This window comes from Crotalus tigris, unplaced genomic scaffold, assembly GCF_016545835.1.
Source record: "Crotalus tigris isolate CLP2741 ecotype Arizona unplaced genomic scaffold, ASM1654583v1 scf7180000017690.20705106771:4171800, whole genome shotgun sequence".
NCBI lineage: Eukaryota > Metazoa > Chordata > Lepidosauria > Squamata > Viperidae > Crotalus > Crotalus tigris.
Window position 1 is genome coordinate 1,978,475 of NW_024096569.1, and position 20,677 is coordinate 1,999,151.

At 45.4% G+C, this 20,677-nt stretch overlaps 1 protein-coding gene across 1 annotated transcript in view; it reads right to left on the minus strand.

Moving 5' to 3' along the window:
- Positions 1-655: 655 nt before the first annotated feature.
- The window catches only part of LOC120305738 (polyunsaturated fatty acid lipoxygenase ALOX15B-like), a 34,127-nt gene continuing 14,105 nt past the window's right edge, over positions 656-20,677 (minus strand). Inside the window, exons 5-17 of the mRNA XM_039337991.1 lie at positions 18,536-18,739; positions 17,470-17,674; positions 15,480-15,564; positions 14,578-14,700; positions 13,310-13,413; positions 11,780-11,952; positions 10,541-10,684; positions 10,210-10,413; positions 7,674-7,760; positions 6,039-6,208; positions 4,390-4,612; positions 2,062-2,232; positions 656-1,001 (exon numbers count right to left, since the gene is read on the minus strand). Of these exons, the coding sequence (XP_039193925.1) occupies positions 822-1,001; positions 2,062-2,232; positions 4,390-4,612; positions 6,039-6,208; positions 7,674-7,760; positions 10,210-10,413; positions 10,541-10,684; positions 11,780-11,952; positions 13,310-13,413; positions 14,578-14,700; positions 15,480-15,564; positions 17,470-17,674; positions 18,536-18,739 (2,073 nt within the window). The 3' untranslated portion in view covers positions 656-821. The remainder of the gene's footprint in view (positions 1,002-2,061; positions 2,233-4,389; positions 4,613-6,038; positions 6,209-7,673; positions 7,761-10,209; positions 10,414-10,540; positions 10,685-11,779; positions 11,953-13,309; positions 13,414-14,577; positions 14,701-15,479; positions 15,565-17,469; positions 17,675-18,535; positions 18,740-20,677) is intronic.

The following is a 20,677-nucleotide window of genomic DNA, read 5'->3' on the forward strand; positions in this document are numbered from 1 at the left end:
TAAAGTGACTGAGGAATTCTGGGAATTGAAGTCCACCAGTCTTAAAGTGACTGAGGAAACTGGGAGTTGAAGTCCACCAATCTTAAAGTGACTGAGGAATTCTGGGAGTTGAAGTCCACCCGTTTTAAAGTGACTGAGGAATTCTGGGAGTTGAAGTCCACCAGTCTTAAAGTGACTGAGGAATTCTGGGAGTTGACGTCCACCAGTCTTAAAGTGACTGAGGAATTCTGGGAGATGAAGTCCCCAAGTCTTAAATTGGCTGAGGAATTCTGGGAGTTGAAGTCTACAGGTCTTAAAGTGACTGAGGAATTCTGGGAGTTGAAGTCTACAAGTCTTAAAGTGACTGAGGAATTCTGGGAGTTGAAGTCTACAAGTCTTAAAGTGACTGAGGAATTCTGGAAGTCCCCAACTCTTAAAGTTGCCATGTTGGGAGACCCCTTGGTCTAGTCCGATGAAGAGTAGGACCAGAGGTGACATAACGGTCTTCCAACATTTGAGGGGCTGCCCCAAAGAAGAGGGGGTCAAGCTATTCTCCAAAGCGCCTGAAAGCAGGACAAGAAGCAACGGGTGGAAACTAATCAAGGAGAGAAGCAACATGGAACTAAGGAGAACCTTCGTAATGGTGAGGACAATGAACCAGTGGAACCACCTGCCACAAGAAGTTGTGAATGCTCCATCCCTGGAGGGTTTGAAGAAGAGACTGGACAGCCATAGGATAAGGAGTCATGCTCGAGCAGGGGGGTGGACTAGAAGACCTCCAAGGTCCCTTCCAACTCTGTCGTTCCTGAAAGGATCCTGCTGGATGGGCCAATCAGGTGAGGCTAGATGGAGACACTGTTCTCCACGCAGGTGGGGTTGAGGTAATCGTAGGGGAGAGCCAGCGCCTGGTTCCGCTGGTTGATCTGCTCGGAAATGTCCGCCAGGCGTGTCCGAAAAGCCTGCATGAGTCTTTTGGGCTCCTCTTCCACAAAATGGCGGTCTGGGTAGAAGCCCAGCGGTCTCTGGGAGGGAGGGAAGCGGAGAAACGCGTCAGCAGCACAACACACGCCCTGAAGGACGGCCTGTGCTCCCTTCGCATTTCCTAGACAAAAACTAGAATAATGTCTCTTGATCTACGGATGAGTAAAAAAGGGATTCCAGGTGAGAGACCCTTAAAAAGACCCTTAAAAGGGGTCTCTTTCTCTTTCTTTCCTTCCTCCTTCCTTCTTTCCTTCCTTCCTTTTCCTCCCTCTTTCCTTCTTCTCATTCCCATTGCCTTCCTTTCGTCTGTTTTCCTTCCGTCCATCCTTCTTCTTTTCTTTTTTCCTTTCTTTCCTTTCTTTCCTCCTTCCTTCTTTCTGTTTTCTTTCTTTCTTTTTGACTTCCTTCCTTCCTTTCTTTCTTTTTGACTTCCTCTCTTTTTCTTTCTTTCTTTTTCTTTCCTTCCTTCCTTCTCTTTCTTTGTTTTTTCTTACTTTTTGACTTCCTTTCTTTCTCTTTCTTTCTTTCTGACTTCCTCTCTTTTTTTTCTTTCTTTCTTTCTCTTTCTTTCTTTCCTTCCTTATCTTCTTTCTTTCCTTCCTTCCTTCTTCCCTTCCTTTCTACTTTTTCTTTTTCCTTCTTTCCTTCTTTCATTCCTTTCTTTCTTCCTTTCTTTTCTTTCTCTTTTATTTCTTTCTCTTTCCCTTTCCTTCCTCTCTTTCTTTCCTTTCTACTTTCCCTTTCTTTTTTCTTTCTTCTTTCTTTCTTTCTCTCTCTCTGTGTCTCTCTCCTTCCTTCCTTCCTTCCTTCCTTCCTTCCTTCCTTCCTTCCTTCCTTCCTTCCTTCCTTTGTCTCTGTGTGTGTCTCTCTCTCCTTCCTTCCTTCCTTCCTTCCTTCCTTCCTTCCTTCCTTCCTTCCTTCCTTCCTTCCTCCCTCCCTCCCTCCCTCCCTCTCTCTATCTCTCTCTCTTTCTCTCTTTCTTTCACATAACTGGACACACAAGGAATTTGTCTCCGTTGCATAAGCTCTCAGCATACATACAAACAACGACGTGATATCTTGAAATCTCTTCCCTTCTCCATCGGGTTCCTTGCTACTTACCCGATCCCCGGCTTCCTTGCTCAGGAGCCAGAGGGAAGAGAGGGCAATGCAAGTAATGTTGACTGGCGGGAGGGTCCTGAGGATGCTCTCCAGAGAGGCAGAGCCCTTCACGCTGGGCGGGGGTCTCCTCATGGTTGGGGGGACGTTTGGCATCCAAGCCCCGAAGTCGAACTGAGAACGAGAGAGAGGGCAGGTGAGCAGACCTCAGAAACGCCCAGCCTGCGCGATAAGGGCAGATTTCCCCATAAACATGGCAAAGTTCAGAGGCCAAATTGCAAGATAATAATAATAAAGTTGGAAGGGACCTTGGAGGTCATCTAGCCCAACCCCCTGCTCAGGCAGGAAACCCTATCCCATTTCAGACAAATGGCTGTCAAGTCTCTTCTTTAAAACTTCCAGGGTTGGAGCATTCACCGCTTCTGGAGGCAGGTGGTTCCCCTGGTTAATTGTTCTCACTGTCAGGAAGTTTCTCCTTAGTTCTAGGTTGCTTTTCTCCTTGATTAGTTTCCATCCGTTGCTTCTTGTCCTGCCTTCAGCTGCTTTGGAGAATAGCTTGATTCCCCCTTCTTTGGGGCAGCCCCTGAGATACTATAACACTGCTATCATGTCCCCCCTCATCTTTCTTTTCATTAAACTAGATATACCCAATTCTAGCAGCCATTCCTTGTATGTTTTAGCCTCCAGTCCCCTTATCACCTTTGTTGCTCTTCTCTGCACTCTTTCTAGAGCAGTGGTTCTCAACCTTTTTAATGCCGTGAACCCCCAACCGGTTGTAAGTCGAGGACTACTCAACCGGTCGTAAGTCGAGGACTACTCAACTGGTGCAGCACCGTTTGCAGAATGGGACTTTTGGCGGGCTCAGCAGGGCAGAGACAGCCTGGACAATTCCTATTGGCTTTTGAAAGCCAATAGAATTAGACTCTATTCAAGAGAGTCTATTCTATTGGCTTTCAAAAGCCAATAGAATAAAAGGGAGGAGCACAGCTAAGGAAAAGGGGGAAAAATGGCGGACTGTGTTGTTTGGCGACCCCCGTGAAATGGTCGTTCGACCCCAAATGGGGTCCCGACCCACAGGTTGAGAACCACTGTTCTAGAGCAGTGGTTCTCAACCTGTGGGTCGGGACCCCATTTGGGGTCGAACCACCATTTCACGAGGTTCGCCAAACCACGCTGTCCGCCATTTTTTCCCCTTTTCCCTAGCTGTCCTACTCCCTGTTATTGGTGGCCACACCCACTTGGGGGTCATCACAACATGGGGAACTGTATTATGAGGTCACGGCATTAGAAAGGTTGAGAACCACTGTTCTAGAGTCTCAGCATCTTTTTTACATCGTGGAGACCAAAACTGGATGCAGGATTCCAAGTGTGGCCTTACCACAGATATTACACTGGATAGGCTTTCTCTGTTATGAATGAAGGTTGTTAATGAAATTCGGGGCCCACACGCTCCAGGTTGGAGACCCCAAAGGAAGGGGAGAGGGTTGAAAACCGTCCAGACTTAGACGCGATAATAGCGGGAGGAGAACATCTTTGTAGCTCAGGGTTGAATTATGGAGTCCTCGGTGCTGTCTGAGCTGGGTTGTTTTCTTGCATAGGTTTCATGATCTGCAAGTAGTCCAGTATTTGAGGGGCTGCCCCAAAGAAGAGGCAGTCAAGCTATTCTCCAAAGCGCCTGAAGGCAGGACAAGAAGCAACGGAGGGAAACTAACCAAAGAGAGAAGCAACCTGGAATTAAGGAGAAATTTTCTGACACTTAGAACAATGAATCAGTAGAACAACCTGCCTCCAGAAGTTGTGAATGCTCCAACACTGGAAGTTTTGAAGAAGAGACTGGACAACCATTTGTCTGAAATGGTCTAGGGCAGTGGTTCTCCACCTGTGGGTCGGGACCCCATTTGGGGTCGAACGACCATTTCACGGGGGTCGCCAAACAACGCAGTCCACCATTTTTTCCCCTTTTCCTTAGCTGTGCTACTCCCTTTTATTCTATTGGCTTTTGAAAGCCAATAGAATAGACTCTCTTGAATAGAGTCTAATTCTATTGGCTTTCCAAAGCCAATAGGAATTGTCCAGGCTGTCTCTACCCGGCTGAGCCCGCCAAAAGCCCCATTCTGCAAACGGTGCTGCGCCAGTTGAGCAGTCCTCGACTTACGACCGGTTGAGTAGTCCTCGACTTACGACCGGTTGGGGGGTCGCGACATTAAAAAGGTTGAGAACCACTGGTCTAGAGTGTCCTGCCTGAGCAGGGGGTTCGACTAGATGACCTCCACGGTCCCTTCCAGCTCCGTTATTCTGTGATTTTATTATCTAGGGTAGGCTGGTTCTCACCTGCCCGCTGTTGACCGCAGCATGTTGAACCGAACAGGTAAAAATGACCATGGTCAAGAATTTGGTGAGCTCCTGCGCAGTGGTCAGTGACGAGGGAGCCTCTGACGCCTTTTGGCTCTGGAACGCTTCCTTGAAGATCTCCCGAATCCAGGCCTGCAGCTCGGAGTCACCTCGGATCCGGCTGTCATTCCAGTAGTAATATCGGACGAAGCCCGCCACGAAGCTGGAAGACAAGGAGACGAGTTGGGGAGGGGTCTTCTAAGACAAGCTTTCCACCAAGTCGGAGAGTCCCTCAGATATGTTGGGTTTTCAGGGAAAAAAACACAAAGGTCCACGTTCAGGTTTCGAGCGAGACCTGGGTCAAAAAAACAGCCATGGTGAGAGGGACCTCAGAGTCCTAGTGGACGATCGCTTGACCGTGAGCCAGCCGCGTGCGGCAGCAGCCAAAAAAGCCAACACAATCCTGGGTGGTATTAAACAGAGGCAGAGAATCAAGATCACGCAAAGTATTAGCACCGCTTTGTAAAACCCTAGTGAGGCCAGACCTGGGATACTGGAGCCAGTTTTGGTCAGCATAACCCAAAAAAGAGGTTGAGAGTTTGGAAAAAAAAAATTCAGAGAAGAGCAACGAAGATGATCCAAGGCCTGGAGACTAAAAGGTCTAGAGACCAAAACGTATGAAGAACGGCTACAGGATTTGGGTTCGGCTAGTTCTAGAGACAAGAAGGACTAGGGGAGACAGGATAACAGTCTTCCAGTATTTGGGGGGCTGCCCCAAAGAAGGGGGGGTCAACTTATTTTCCAAAGGAGCTGAAAGTTCCAGTATACTATTCTAATTCTTTTCTAATTCTAATTCTAATTCCAATTCTATTCTTATTCTTATTCTATTCTGTTCTATTCCATTCCATTCCATTCCATATTCCATTCTATCTCTTATTCTGTTCTGTTCTGTTCTGTTCTATTCCATTCCATTCCATATTCCATTCTATCTCTTATTCTACTCTTTCCATATTCTATTCTTTCCATATTCTATTCTATTCTATTCTATTCTATTCTATTCTATTCTATTCTATTCTATTCTATTCTATTCTATTCTTTCCATATTCTATTCTATTCTATTCCATTCCATTCCATTCCATATTCCATTCTATTTCTTATTCTACTCTTTCCATATTCTATTCTTTCCATATTCTATTCTATTCTATTCTATTCTATTCTATTCTATTCTATTCTATTCTATTCTATTCTATTCTATTCTGTTCTGTTCTGTTCTGTTGTTCTGTTCTGTTCTGTTCTATTCCATTCCATTCCATATTCCATTCTATCTCTTATTCTACTCTTTCCATATTCTACTCTTTCCATATTCTATTCTTATTCTTATTCTATTCTATTCTATTCTATTCTATTCTATTCTATTCTATTCCATTCCATTCCATATTCCATTCCATATTCCATTCTATCTCTTATTCTACTCTTTCCATATTCTATTCTTATTCTTATTCTTATTCTTATTCTTATTCTATTCTATTCTATTCTATTCTATTCTATTCTATTCTATTCTATTCTATTCTATTCTATTCTATTCCATTCCATTCCATTCCATTCTATCTGGGACTTCAGCGAGTGTCCAACCCAAGGCCAGGCCCCACCTCTCTATGGCAGCCCACAGCGTGCTGGCGTCATCTCGGTAATAATAGTTGGCGACAGACTCCACTCCACGGGCCTTGATGTCCTCCGGCAGGCAGAGGGAAGAGTAAGTCAGCTGCTCCACTCCTCTGCTCACCAAGGGGCCGATGCCTTCGAATCCAGCCGAGGTGGCCTGGAAGACGGAGAAGGCGGGAGTCATGACCCCAAATCTCTGCTGTTTTAAGCAAGATGGCGGCTAAGCGAGTTTTATGCTATAGTTGTGTATACCGAATCATTGCAGCGGTTAAGCGACTCACGCAGTCGTTAAGCGAAACTGGAGTGCCCCCCCCCACTTGACTTTGCTTGTCAAAAGATTGCCAAAGTGAAGCACCTGACCGTGGGACGCTACGACCGTCATAAATACTGGCGTGTCGGTTGCCAAGCCCCTGAACTTGGATCACAGGATCGTTGGGAATGCTTGATGGTGGTTAAGTGTAGGGACCAGTTCTAAGTCATTATGTCTACCTATCTACCTGCCGGCCAGATCTATCTGCCTGTCTGTCTGTCAGTCTGTCTGAACTATTTATCATCTATCTATATCTATAGATCTCCATCTCTCTATCTATCATCTATCTCTATCTCTGTCTCTCTATATGTCTGTCTGTCTGTCTGTCCGTCCATCCATCCATCCATCCATCTATCTATCTATCTATCTATCTATCTATCTATCTATCTATCTATCTATCTATTATCATCTATCTCTCTCTATCTATTATCATCTATATATCTCTACAGTATATCTATCATCTATCTCTATCTATTGCTATCTCTCTGTCTCTCTATTATCATCTATATATCTCTATATACATCTATCATCTATCTGTATCTATAATCCATATATATATATCTATCATCTATCTATATCTCTATCTTATTATCGTCAACATCCCTATATCTCTGTCATCTATCTCTATCTCTGTCTCTCTATCTCTGTCTGTCTGTCTGTCTGTCTGTCTATCTATCTATCTATCTATCTATCTATCTATCTATCTATCTATCTATCTATCTATCTATCTATCTATCTATCTATCATCTATCTCCCTCATTGAGTGGCTCTGGGAGGTTTTACCAGTGCTGTTGTAACTTTGAATTGTTGTTAAATTAAGGAATTAAAGGGAAACTTCCTAACAATGAAGACAATTAACCAATGGAACAGCTTGCCACCAGAAGTTGTGGGTGCTCCATCACTGGAGGTTTTTAGGAAGAGACTGGACAGCCCTTTGTCTGAGATGGTCTAGGCCTGGTCTCCTGCTTGAGCTGGGGGTTGGACCAGAAGATCTCCAAGGTCCCTTCCAGCTGTATTTTGATTGATTGATTGATTGATTGATTGATTGATTGAATGAATGGCTATAAGTCGTGGATTACCTGTGCTTTATTTGAGGCTTACTTTGGCTGGACAGGGGCCTTAATTCTGATTTATATTGTTGCCAAGATGCCTTTCTTTGCAAACATCGCTGTATTCAAATAAACGTTTGACGGAACGCAAAGTTTACTCCAGGCGTCGGCCGCTTGCAGAATCCGTAAAGGGGAGGAACGGCGAGGGGGCAGAGGTGAAAACAGACCAGGTAGAGAAAACTGACCCAGAAAGTCCCCCTTACCTGATCCATCATGCCACCTTTCCTGATCAGCCGTATCCTGGCGAATATGTTGATCTGAAGTGTGTATCTTTGGTGAGGAATCAGGAGCTGCGGAGGACAAGGGGGGGGGGGAAAGCGATTAAGGCCCTCAGTCGTCGCGTCGGAGAAGGTTGGCGGAGACGAAGGAGGTCAACGGAGAGGGCGTTGCAAGGTATCTGACACCCCTTTGGTGTGACCAACAGACCAAATTGCAGAAAGCAGGTGGAGGTACCTGGACCTGCCAGGTGAGCAGAAAACCTGGATTTGCACCTTCAAGAAGTAGAGGGAGATGGGGACAGGGACAAGATCTGAAGGAGATCAATTCCTGAGGAACAAAATGGGGAACGTTCTTGGTGGAACACACTCTCCAGGACAGAAGAACAGAAGAACAGAGTTGGAAGGGGGCCTTGGAGGTCTTCTAGTCCAGCCCCCAGCTCAAGCAGGAGACCCTAACCCATTTCAGACAAATGGTTGTCCAATCTCTTTTATTGTTCTCACTGTCAAGAAAGGACATAGAACAATAGAACAGAACAGAATAGAATAATAATGGTTAGAATAAAATAGAATACAGAATATAGAGTAGAGTATAGAGTAGAGTAGAGTAGAGCAGAGTAGAGTAGAGTAGAGTAGAGTAGAGTAGAGTAGAGTAGAGTAGAGTAGAGTAGAGTAGAGTAGAGTAGAAGCTGGAAGGGACCTTGGAGGTCTTCTAGTCCACCCCCTGCTCAAGCAGGACAACCTACACCATCTCAGACAGGTGAATGTCTAGCCTGTTCTTGAAAATGTGACGGAGCGCCCATGATTTCTGGTGGCAAGCTGTTCCACTGGTTGATTGTCCTCACTGTCAGGAAGTTTCTCCTTAATTCCAGATTGCTTCTCTCTTTGATCAGTTTCCAATCATTGTTTCTCGTCCTTCCCTCTGGTGCTTTGGTGAACAATCTGACCCCCTCTTCTTTGGGGCAGCCCCCCCAAATACTGGAACACTGCTATCATGTCTCCCCTATTTCTTCTTTTCTTTAGACTAGCCAACCCCAAGTCCTGCAGCTGTTCTTCGTACGTTTTAGTCTCCAGGCCTTCTCTGAATTTTTTCCAAACTCTTAACATCTTTTTTGTGATATGGTGACCAAGGTCTTGTCATGGGATGTCAGCCCTTCTGAGTCAAGCTGCCTTTTGCAATTGACCGATGGGGATGTTGTCAACGCCATTCAAGCAAAGCTGCCCTTTGCAATTGACCGATGGGGATGTTGTCAATGGCATTCAAGCAAAGCTGCCTATTGCAATTGACTGATGGGGATTTTGTCAACGCCATTCAAGCAAAGCTGCCCTTTGCAATTGACCAATGGGGATGTTGTCAACGCCATTCAAGCAAAGCTGCCTTTTGCAATTGACCGACGGGGATTTTGTGAACCCCATTCAAGCAAAGCTGCCTTTTGCAATTGACCAATAGGAATATTGTCAATGCCATTCAAGCAAAGCTGCCCTTTGCAATTGACTGATGGGGATGTTGTCAATGGCATTCAAGCAAAGCTGCCTTTTTTAATTGACCGATGGGGATTTGTCAACGCTATTCAAGCAAAGCTGCCCTTTGCAATTGACTGATGGGGATTTTGTCAACGCCATTCAAGCAAAGCTGCCTTTTGCAATTGACCAATAGGGATATTGTCAATGGCATTCAAGCAAAGCTGCCCTTTGCAATTGACTGATGGGGATGTTGTCAATGGCATTCAAGCAAAGCTGCCTTTTTTAATTGACCGATGGGGATTTGTCAACGCCATTCAAGCAAAGCTGCCCTTTGCAATTGACCGATGGGGATGTTGTCAACACCATTCAAGCAAAGCTGCCCTTTGCAATTGACTGATGGGGATTTTGTCAACGCCATTCAAGCAAAGCTGCCTTTTGCAATTGACCAATAGGGATATTGTCAATGGCATTCAAGCAAAGCTGCCCTTTGCAATTGACTGATGGGGATGTTGTCAATGGCATTCAAGCAAAGCTGCCTTTTGCAATTGACCGATGGGGATTTTGTGAACCCCATTCAAGCAAAGCTGCCTTTTGCAATTGACCAATAGGGATATTGTCAATGCCATTCAAGCAAAGTTGCCTATTGCAATTGACTGATGGGGATTTTGTCAACGCCGTTCAAGCAAAGCTGCCTTTTGCAACTGACCAATGGGGATTTTCTCAGTGCTGATGGTGTTCCAGTAATGCTCCAGCTGTTTGGGGATTGGACCCAAAGCACCCAGCATTATTGGCCCTATCTTCTTTTTGCTATGGTTTTATTATTATTATTTGGGTCCACTATTTGAATAGGGTGTCCCTCATTATTTCATATGGGCTAGAAGACCTCCAAGGCCCCTTCCAGCTCTATTCTATATCAATTTGCGCATTAAGCTTAACTGTATTCGTTTTGCGGACTGCCCCCCCCAAAAAACATTGCATTATGGGGAAACTAGAGGAATACAGTGACCATGTTCTTGTTGATCTGCATCAAAACTCATGTGAGACAGCAAACGGTCCATACCTTGAAAACTGGATGACACATGGGGAGGTGCCGTAGCGTAGCCATGGTGAAGATCTCGGCCATCAGGTGGGTCTTCAACAGGTGGGAGATGTTCTGGTGGACGTGGAAATCGGCATTGCGGACCCACATCTTAGCCAAGGTCCAATCCCAGCGTGGGTCACTGGGAAGGAAGATGGGACTCTCAGGACCGGGGACTTGGCTGAGCTGAGAGAAGGAAGAAAAAGAAAGAATGATAAACGTAGAAGAAGAAATGAATGAGCAAGGAGCTGGGTCAAGGTTCAGTGCACCCAACTCTCTCTCTCTCAAGTTGGATTAATCCAAGTTGGTTTACCTGGATTGCTATGGGTACGAGATCCCCAGATGACCTCTGGTGGAAGAGGCACAAAGGCGTGGCCAGATACTGCTGTTCCCCACCGATGAAGTTGGTCGGAATGCCTTGAAGGATCTTGTAGTCCACTAGGAAGATGTTCCCCTTCTTTAAACAGAAGAAAGAAAGAAGTTAGGGAGGTCCTTGCTATCGTTTGGAAAACAGCTAACCTTCACGGTCAAAATGCAGCCCACAAAAGGAGATGTTTATGTGTGTCCACGGGGACAGGATCAGAAGGTCAAAATGCTTCAGAAAGATTAGAAGTCAAAAGGGCGGCTTCAGAAAGATCAGAAAGTCAACATGGGAGCTTCAGAAAGATTAGAAGTCAAGAGGATGGCTTCAGAAAGATCAGGAGGTCAACATAGGAGCTTGAGAAAGATTAGAAGTCAAGAGGATGGCTTCAGAAAGATCAGAACGTCAATATGGGAGCTTGAGAAAGATCAGAAGTCAAGAGGATGGCTTCAGAAAGATCAGAAGGTCAACATGGGAGCTTGAAAGATTAGAAGTCAAGAGGATGGCTTCAGAAAGATCAGAAGGTCAACATGGGAGCTTGAGAAAGATTAGAAGTCAAGAGGATGGCTTCAGAAAGATCAGAAGGTCAATATGGGAGCTTGAGAAAGATCAGAAGTCAAGAGGATGGCTTCAGAAAGATCAGAAGGTCAACATGGGAGCTTGAGAAAGATTAGAAATCAAGAGGATGGCTTTAGAAAGATCAGAAGGTCAAGATAGGGGCTTCAGAAAGATTAGAAGTCAAGAGGATGACTTCAGAAAGATCAGACGGTCAAGATAGGAGCTTCAGAAAAATTAAAAGTCAAGAGGATGACTTCAGAAAGATCAGAAGGTCAACATGGGAGCTTGAGAAAGATTAGAAGCCAAGAGGATGGCTTCAGAAAGATCAGAAGGTTAAGACAATGTCTTCAGGAAGTTCAGAAGTCAAGAGGATGGCTTCAGAAAGATCAGAAGATCAAGACAATGTCTTCAGGAAGTTCAGCAGTCAAGACGATGGCTTCAGAAAATTCAGAAGGTCAAGATGGTAGCTTCGGGAGTGGAGTCGCAACCACCAACTTCCCTCTACTGATTCTCCTTGGAGATTCCCCAGTTCCTTCACTGAGAACGTCCCTAGGTCAACCCAACCTTAGTGAGATTCTTGGGGAAACGCAACTACAGTTCACAAGAGAAAGCTAGAAACCCACACCCGGTCACCTGCATTTCTTCCGAGAGAGTGGTTGATTTTCCAAGGGACTCGGCGACCATTTCCTGGGTCACCGGGAAGTTGGCCGGGATCTCAGTGCACTTCTCAATCACCACAGGGTTGACCCCGTTCAGATACTGGTAGCCAAAAAAGGTGTCTTCTTCCCAGTGATCAGCCACGTACTCTGGAGAGTCAAGAGAGGATCGAAAGCAAAAAGGGGGTGACTTCCTGACGAATCACGAAGTCCGCCCCGAAGATCTTGAAGATCAGATGATGGACTGTGAAGAAGGGAGGACCGACAAGTTGGACCAGGTCCCTTCCAACGCTGTTATTCTATTAGTAAGCCAAAGTTGCAGTGTTACAACTATCTGTCCTTTCACCACGTCCAAGATGGCCACCTTACTTTTCTAATACTAGGACCAGGCTCTGCACGTCCATTTTATCTCGGATGAATTCTGGGATTTTGTCAGTGTCACGTAGAAAAAGAGCAGGCCGAGCTGGAGGTGGAATTAAGGGCGTCATGAGCTTAGAATCATTAGTTGCCGCAAATGGTTCACCTCCAGCTCCTGAATTCTGTTGACCCTCATTGGGCTCCAATTTAACATTCAACTTTAATTGATTTAGATGCTTGGGCATAAGCTTGAGTCAACTAAAGTTCAATATTCAATAGTTTAATGTTTTCCACAGTGGTTGGGGGATTCTGGGAGTTGAAGTCCACCCGTCTTAAAGCAGGCTGGCTGAGGGATTCTGGGAGTTGAAGTCCACCTGTCTTAAAGCAGTCTGGCTGAGGGATTCTGGGAGTTGAAGTCCACCCATCTTAAAGCAGGCTGACTTTGGAATTCTGGGAGTTGAAGTCCACCCATCTTAAAGCATGATTGGCTAGAGAATTCTGGGAGTTGAAATCCACCCCTCTTAAAGCAGACTGACTTTGGAATTCTGGGAGTTGAAGTCCACCCCTTTTAAAGCAGGCTGGCTGAGGGATTCTGGGAGTTGAAGTCCACCCATCTTAAAGCAGGCAGGCTGGGGAATTCTGGGAGTTGAAGTCCACCCCTCTTAAAGCAGGCTGACTTTGGAATTCTGGGAGTTGACGTCCACCTGTCTTAAAGCAGTCTGGCTGAGGGATTCTGGGAGCTGAAGTCCACCCCTCTTAAAGCAGGCTGACTTTGGAATTCTGGGAGTTGAAGTCCACCCCTCTTAAAGCAGGCTGGCTGAGGGATTCTGGGAGTTGAAGTCCACCTCTTAAAGCAGGCTGACTTTGGAATTCTGGGAGTTGAAGCTTAAAGCAGGGATTCTGGGAGTTGAAGTCCACCTGTCTTAAAGCAGGCTGACTTTGGAATTCTGGGAGTTGAAGTCCATCTTAAAGCATGGCTGGCTGGGGAATTCTGGGAGCGGAAATCCACCCACCTTTGAAGCCCCTCAATTCTGGAGCTCCGCGTTCTCTACATGGCCCCCGTGTTTCTTCCACGCATTTTAGCCACTCCCTGTATCCGTGGACATCCCGTATTTTTCCTTCGTTGCCCTCCTCCTCCTCGGATACCAACCTGAAACCAAAGTCTTGTTGAACCAGAAAATCTTGCGGATGTGCTCAAGTTTTTTCCAGGATTCCTGGTAGTTCATTAAGCCTTTTAGCCTGAACTCCAGCCGCCTGAGGATCGAAAGAGAAAGGGAGACGGAGTGAATCCGGGTCGCCCTTCATGTCGCCAGATCCGGGCGAACCGTTTTTTTCTTCAGCAAGGAGGAAGTAAGGGTAAGTGCAAAGGCTTCCCCTGTCGGCCTTGGTGGGAGAAGTCTGGGTGATTCTTTCTTTAGGCCTACGGGAGCCACAGGTATATAAAGAGAGAGCAAACCTCACCCTCCCTTCTAGCACTGATCACGTTCCCTAGTTGGGTCATGAAATGTCTGCGAGGAAAACCACCAAGCTCAGCGAGCAGCAAGATGTCCACAGCAATTCTCCTCCTCCTCCTCCTCCTCCTCCTACTCCTCCTCCTCCTCCTCCTCCTCCTCCTCCTCCCTCCATAAACCCCACTCCCTTCTAGCACTGATGATGTTCCCTAGTTGGGTCATGAAACATCTGCAAGAAATCAGCCAAGCTCAGAGAGCACCAAGGACCCCACAGTCGTCGTTGTCCTCCTCCTCTTCCTCTTCCTCCTCCTCCTCCTCCTCCTCCTCCTCCTCCTCCTCCTCCTCCTCCTCCTCCTCCTCCTCCTCCTCCTCCTCCTCCTCTCCCCTGCAAACTCTTCTAGCACTGATGATGTTCCCTAGTTGGGTCATGAAACGTCTGCAAGAAATCAGCTAAGCTCAGAGAGCACCAAGGACCCCACAGTCGTCGTCGTCCTCCTCCTCCTCCTCCTCTTCTTCCTCCTCCTCCTCCTCCTCCTCCTCCCTTCTAGCACTGATGACGTCCCCTTGTTGGGTCATGAAACGTCTGCAAGGAAACCAGCCAGCTCAGAGAGCACCAAGGACCCCATAGTCCTCCCTCCCTCCCTCCCTCCCTCCCTCCCTCCCTCCTTCCTTCCTTCCTTCCTTCCTTCCTTCCTTCCTTCCTTCCATCCATCCTTCTAGCTCTGATAATATTACCTAGTTGGGTCATGAAACGTCTGCAAGGAGACCAGCCAGCTCAGAGAGCACCAGGGACCTCACCTCCTCCTCTTCCTCCTCCCCCCTGCAGACCCCCCCCTCCCTTCCAGCACTGGTGAGGTTCCCTAGTTGGGTCACGAAACGTCTGCAAGGAGACCACCCAGCCCAGAGGGGGACTCCCAGGGTCTCCCCGTCCCATCCCGGAGCTGCCCGAAGCTTCCCTGGGACTCACGTCAGTTTGGAGCGGACCATGAACGTGCTCATCTTGGTTAAGGAGAACTTGATGTTGGTGTTCATCTCATCCACGGTCTCCACCACAAAGCACCGAGGCAAGCCGGGGGCGAATTCAGCCCACCTGGCGTTTCAAAGGGAGAGATTAAATTCACGTTCAGCACAGTTTTCACGGCAAGACTTCCAGGACCAAACAGAACAAGGTGAAAGAAAGTGGAGACCGCAAGAAAATGTGACCGTTGCAGCTTTAATCATATAATTAAGGTTTAGAGCAGCGGTTCTCCACCTGTGGGTCGGGACCCCATTTGGGGTCGAACGACCCTTTCACGGGGGTCGCCAAACAACGCAGTCCGCCATTTTCCCCCCCCTTTTCCTTAGCTGTGCTCCTCCCTTTGATTCTATTGGCTTTTGAAAGCCAATCGAATAGACTCTCTTGAATAGAGTCTAATTCTATTGGCTTTCCAAAGCCAATAGGAATGGTCCAGGCTGTCTCTGCCCTGCCGAGCCCGCCAAAAGTCCCATTCTGCAGACGGTGCTGCACCAGTTGAGTAGTCCTCGACTTACGACCGGTGGAGTAGTCCTCGACTTACGACCGGTTGGGGGTCGCGGCATTAAAAAGGTTGAGAACCACTGGTTAGGGTTAGGGGTTTTTTTTAAAAAAGAACATTCTTTAATACTTAGCAAACGGGCAAACCAACCATCTAGAGACACACAGGCCTAAGTCACGTTGACACACCTCTGCGGAAAGGCTATTTTCAAGACTGTTGGCAGAGAGGAGGGCTGGGGTGTGTTGGGGGTGCCGTGGGGGTGTGAGCGTGCTCCGGTGTGCAAGTCTCTTGTGTCGGAATAGAAGGGACGGTTTAAAAAAAAAAAAAAAGACAAAATGGCTCCGGAACGCCTTACCTGTAGGTGTCCTGCCTGCTTCTCAGCTCCTTCGTCCGGTGTCCCAGGAGGCAGGCGTTCTGGCCATCATCACAGATCAATTTGCCTGGGGGAGACCAAAAAAAAAAAAAAAAAAAAAGGAAGGACAATGTCCTCAGCACTGGATTCGAATCGTGCACACATTTCCGCTAGGGTTTTCAGATCCACCAACAAGGGGTGTGGCTAACTCTGGGGGGGTGGGGGAAAAAACCTTCCTATTCCTCAAAAGTGGAGAGGAGAATATTGTCATTTGTCTGAAAAGGGATAGGGTTTCCTGCCTGAGCAGGGGGTTGGACTAGATGACCTCCAAGGTCCCTTCCAACTTTATTTATTATTATTATTATTATTATTATTATTATTATTATTATTATTATTATTATTATTATTATTAGTCTGAAATGGTATAGGGTTTCCTGCCTGAGCAGGGGGGGGGACTAGATGACCTCCAAGGTCCCTTCCAACTTTGTTGTTGTTGTTGTTGTTGTTATGATTATTTGTCTGAAATGTTATAGGGATTTCTGCCTGAGCAGGGGGTTGGACTAGATGACCTCCAAGGTCCCTTCAAACTTTATTTATTTATTTATTTATTTTATTGTTATTGTTGTTGTTATTATAATTATAATTATAATAATAATAATAATTATTATTATTATTATTTGTCTGAAATGGTATAGGGTTTCCTGCCTGAGCAGGGGGTGGGACTAGATGACATCCAAGGTCCCTTCCAACTTTATTTTTATTATTGTTATTATTATATAATTGAAAACATACTGGAATGCGCAGAAATGGATGCTTAACATTAAAAATCAAAGAAAAAAGAAGAAACGGACTATTCCATGACATGGGACTTGTTTCAAAACAGAGGTTAGAAAGTTGGAAACATGAGAATTATGAGGATTAAGTGAGCGAGATTGATAACGGATTAGTAAATACTTTGATTGCTCTATAACTAATGTTAATGCGGGTCATGTTGTTTTTAATAATTTGATTTTGCTATTTTCTAGTATATGAATGTATTTTGATAAGATTAGTATGAATGCGATGATTATTTGAATACTTGTATACCTAGACAACGCACGGTTCAATGTAGAAATGGATTTTTTTAAAAATAATAATAATAATAAATTTTTAAAAAGTGGACAGTGATGGGTCAGAAAAAAAAGGGGATGATTTAGGAAGATCAAATTCAAGATCTGAGTCACGTTTCCGTCTCAGCACAGAAGACCTGGCAGAGTTGTCACCGGAGATATAAAATAAGGCATCCCATAATAGTAATAGTAATAACAATAATAAAAGTTGGAAGGGACCTTGGAGGTCATCTAGTCCAACCCCCTGCTCAGGCAGGAAACCCTACACCATTTCGGACAAGTGGCTGTCCAGTCTCTTCTTAAAAACTTCCAGTGTTGGAGCATTCACCGCTTCTGGAGGCAGGCTGTTCCACTGGTTAATTGTTCTCACTGTCAGGAAATTTCTCCTTAGTTCTAGGTTGCTTCTCTCCTTCCCAACATACGGCTAGTCCTTAACTTACGACCATAAACTCCAGTTGTTAAGTGAAACACATGGCGCAAAAGGGGATCACGTCACACACACACACACACACACACACACACACACACACACACACACACACCCTGGGACGCTGCGACCGTCATAAATACAAGTCGCTTGCCAAGCATCTAGAATTTTGATCAGGTGACCACACGAAAGGCGGCAACGGCCGTTAAGTGTGAAAAACCATCGTGAGTCGCTTTCTCCAGTGCCGTGGTTAAGTTTGGATGGTCGCTAACCGAACCGTTGTAAGTCAAGGTCTGCCTGTACATCTTTATCAGCTCCTATGGGATTCTTTCAGGGTTGTTGTTGTTGTTGTTGTTATTACTACTACTACTACTACTACTACTACTACTACTACTATTATTATTATTATTATTATTATTTTTCTTTCCCAAGATGGGGATGGACTGGATGATCTCACCTGTCCCCTCTCTGAGCTCCAGGGTCCGGTAGCCCTCGAGCCATTGGTAGCAAGGAAAATGGAAGGTCTGGCCATCCGGCGTGGTCAGCTGGACGAAGTCACAGAACCAGGGGTCCTCCGGGAAAAATTGATACGGTTCCTTGTGCAGCCGGATTAAAAGCAGGGGACCAAGGTCACGGTCACTCAGGACCTCGTAGTTGTCCACCTAAGGGAAGGAGAGGGTCTGTTGGAGAATAGAATAGAATAGAATAGAATAGAATAGAATAGAATAGAATAGAATAGAATAATAAAATACAGAATAGAATAGAATAAGAAATAGAATAAGAAATGGAATAGAATAAGAAATAGAATAAGAAATAGAGTAGAATAGAGTAGAATAGAATAGAATGGAATAGAATAGAATACAGAATAGAATAAGAAATTAGAATAGAATAGAATAAGAAATAGAATAGAATAAGAAATAGAATAAGAAATTAGAATGGAATAGAAAAAGAAATTAGAATAGAACAGAATAGAATAGAATAAGAAATAGAATAAGAAATAGAATAGAATACAGAATAGAATAGAATAAGAAATTAGAATAGAATAGAATAAGAAATAGAATAAGAAATTAGAATAGAATAGAAAAAGAAATTAGAATAGAACAGAATAGAATAGAATAAGAAATAGAATAAGAAATAGAATAGAATACAGAATAGAATAGAATAGAATAGAATAAGAAATAGAATAAGAAATTAGAATAGAATAGAAAAAGAAATTAGAATAGAACAGAATAGAATAGAATAGAATAAGAAATAGAATAGAATAGAATAAGAAATAGAATAAGAAATAGAATAGAATAAGAAATAGAGTAAGAAATTAGAATAGAATAGAATAGAATAAGAAATTAGAACAGAATAGAATACAGAATAGAATAGAATAAGAAATAGAGTAAGAAATTAGAATAGAATAGGTTAAGAAATAAATAGAATAAGAAACAGAATAGAATAGAATAGAATTTGGTTGGAAACCCTAAAGATGGCCTCCCCCCCCACCGCCCCCCCTGAGCCCAGGGTCCCAATCTCACCGCCCCGGGGATGAAGTCCTTCCCGGTCTTATCCAGCAGCTGCTTGGGGCTTTCCCCCTTTAAGCCCACCAGGGTGATGGAGACGGAGTTGAAGGTGGCCGAACCCCAGAGCTTCCCGGTGGCGACTTGGACTTTGTACACCAAGGATGGCGCTGCTTTGCTGCAGGAGCTCCACCATCTCCCCAAATTCTTCTTTTCCGGCTTCTGGAGGAGGAGAAAAGGCGAGATCAAGGATTGCAGGCTTTGGATTTGAAAAAAAAACGACAGCCACTTTTGTTAATATAAGCGGGTGATAGCAAAGGTGCTTTTTTTCCCCCAGGACTTCCGTGTGTTGTTTTTTTTCTTCTGAAGACGTTTCGCTTCTCATCCCAGAAGCTTCTTCAGCTCTGACTGGAGGATGGGGAAAATGGAAGGATTTACACTCCTTGCAGACAGCCGGTCATTTGCACCCTTTTAGAGGGTCGTTGAGACCCTCAGTTGCCCCTTTTTCAGGAGGCAACTGGACTTTCTGGTTTTCCTTCTGAAGATGTTTCGCTTCTCATCCCAGAAGCTTCTTCAGCTCCGACTGGATGGTAGGGAAATAGAAGGATTTATACTCCTTTGCAGACAGCCGGTCATTTGCACCCTTTTAGAGAGTCGTTGAGGCCACTTGGAGTTTTGTCTGTGTCCTCAGGCTCACGTGAGTGGTGCAAATTGGCGTGGAACTGCTGAAAGGACTGTGTGGTAGACTGGAGATAGAGGATGTGATTTGCACCGCTCAGGTGACGCTGAGGACATAGGTAAAACTCCAGGTGGCCTCAACGGCTCTCTAAAAGAAGGCAAATGACCAGCTGTCTGCAAGGAGTATAAATCCTTCCATTCCCTACCATCCAGTCGGAGCTGAAGAAGCTTCCGGGATGGGAAGCGAAACGTCTTCAAAGGAAAACAAGGAAGTCCTGAAAAAGCACTTTTGAGACAAACCTCCAGGTGGCCTCAACGACTCTCTAAAAGAAGACAAATGACCAGCTGTCTGCAAGGAGTATAAATCCTTCCATTCCCCACCATCCAGTCAGAACCTGAGGAAGCTTCCGGGATGAGAAGCAAAACCAAAGAAAAACAAAGAAAATCCAGCTCCCTCTTGAAAATGCACCTTTGGGACAACTGAGGACACAGGTCAAGCTCCAAGTGGCCTCAACGACTCTCTAAAAGAAATGCAAATGACCAGCTCTCTGAAAGGAGTATAAGTCTTTCCATTCCCCACCATCCAGTCGGAGCTGAAGAAGCTTCCGAGATGGGAAGCGAAACGTCTTCAAAGAAAAACAACGGAAGTCCAGTTGCCCCTTGGAAAAAAGCACCTCCATAAACAGTGATAGTATATAAAGATTCTTAAGTGAAAACACGAATACGGGTAGTCCTCGGCTTACGACCGTAACCGGGCCCCAAATTTCCGTCGTTTAAGGGGGACCTCTGCCGCGTGACTTTCTCAACGCTTTACGACCTTCTCGGCCGTCGTTGTTAAGCGGGTCGCCCGGTTATTAAGCGAATCTCGTTTCCCCACTGACTTTCCTCGGCTGAAGGTCCGCCAAAGGAGGGAAATCACGTGAGAGGAGGAGACATGGCGACCGTCATAAGTACAAGTCGGTTGGCAAGCGTTCGAATTTCGATCACGTGACCAGGTGGGAGGTTGCCAACGGTCGTAACGGGGAGAAACGGGTCGCAAATCCCCTTTTTCCCTGCTGTTGTTAACTGTGAACAGTCACTAAACAGACCGTCGTAAGGTGAGGACAGCCTGTAGACGGGGTTTGCGCCGCCAGGAAGAAAAAAAAAAGCAGACATGGTGAAATTGTTCAAAAGGGAGAATATCTTTTGTTATGTTTTCTTTTTTAATTTGGAAATCGCTTCTGGATTTTGTACCTGGGACGAAAAAAAATAAAGAGAGAAAGAAACTCCGGACTTTGGTTTTGCAGATTTGATCGATTTCTTGTTCCAGAAATGGCTAGTTCTTCATGTGCAAAAGTGAAAAAGTTGAGGCCGTGAGGTTATTTTAACCACTGGAAGTTTTGAAGACTGGACAGCCCTTTGTCTGAAATGGTATAGGGTTTCCTGCCTGAGCTGGATGGAGGATCGAGAATGAGGAAGTTCCTGCTCTGATTGGCTGGGGGG